The 1,216-nt window shown below is 48.1% G+C and overlaps 1 protein-coding gene across 1 annotated transcript; it reads left to right on the forward strand.

The window, feature by feature from the left end:
- Positions 1 to 355: 355 nt before the first annotated feature.
- On the forward strand, positions 356 to 967 carry LOC137643201 (uncharacterized). The gene has a single exon (XM_068376050.1). It carries the CDS (start codon positions 356 to 358, stop codon positions 965 to 967), a length of 612 nt encoding a protein of 203 aa, XP_068232151.1.
- The last annotated feature ends 249 nt before the right edge of the window (positions 968 to 1,216 follow it).

A 1,216-nucleotide genomic window follows, 5' to 3' on the forward strand; every position in this document is an offset into this window, starting at 1 on the left:
CAGTGTCATGCCGACTTGACCATGCCATATAAAACCCCTGGTGATTTTTGGATTGGCTTTGGAAGAGACAACATGCTTAATGTCAGAGACAATTATTGCAGAGAAGAGAGGATGCCCATACCTGGCAGCTGCTCTAGATGTTATTGAGGAGCAGCAGAAAAGGCTGGAAGAGGCAGAAAAGCAAGAAAAGGCAACCTAACCTCTCAGAGAGACTCAAAGTAAAGTATGGGTCAGGGTATTATTGACTAGAAGGCACGAGTTTGGACAGTAAGACTGTCTACTGACTGAACTCCACAAGCAAGATCAAAGGGACTACAAAAATTACCTCAGAATCATAGGTGACCTGTTCCAAGGGATGGTTGAGAAGTTAACCCCTCACCTCCAGAAGCAGTCCTCCTTCATGAGGGAACCACTTCAAGTTGGACTCAAGCTGGCTGCCACCCTCCGCTTTTTACCCACTGGGAATTCCTATCCAAGTCTGCAGTACAGCTTCAGGGTTGAAACAAGTACCATCTGCAAATTCATACCCGAGGTATATAAAACCATCATCACGGTCTACAAGGGCGAAGTGCTGCGCTGCCCCAGAACTGAAGAGGAGTGGAAGGAAGTTGCTGCCAGGTTCAGCTCCAGATGGAATTACCACAACTGTCTGGGGGCTGTGGGTGGCAAGCACATCACCATGAAGAAGCCAACCAATGCTGGCTCTTACTACTGCAACTACAAGGGCATCCACAGCATTGTACTGATGGTAGTGGCAGATGCTACCTACAAGTTCCTGTATGTGGATGTTGGTGCAGAGGGTGGAGCGTCGGATGGAGGAACAAGGAGTAACTGTTCCCTGCATAATACTGTAAAAGAGAACAGAGCTGAGGTGCCTCAACCAGAACCACTCCCTAATGATGACCAGCCAGTGTCCTATCACTTAGTAGGGGATGACGCCTATGCTCTCCGAACTTGGGAGAAGTAACCATTCTCCCATCAGTCACAGGTCCTACGAGAACGCATATACAGCTACAGGATATCTCGTGCCCGACGTATCATGGAGAATGCATTTAGAATTTTGTGTCAAAGGTTACGTTGCTTCTTAACGACGGTGCATCAGCACCCCAACACCATCAGCCTAATCACCATGTGCCCCTGTGTCCTGCATAACCTCATCCTCATCAGATACCCACAAGCAATTTCAAAAGTGGACCGCAAAGATCCGGACACACAT

Source organism: Palaemon carinicauda, chromosome 6, assembly GCF_036898095.1.
Source record: "Palaemon carinicauda isolate YSFRI2023 chromosome 6, ASM3689809v2, whole genome shotgun sequence".
Taxonomy (NCBI): Eukaryota; Metazoa; Arthropoda; class Malacostraca; order Decapoda; family Palaemonidae; genus Palaemon; species Palaemon carinicauda.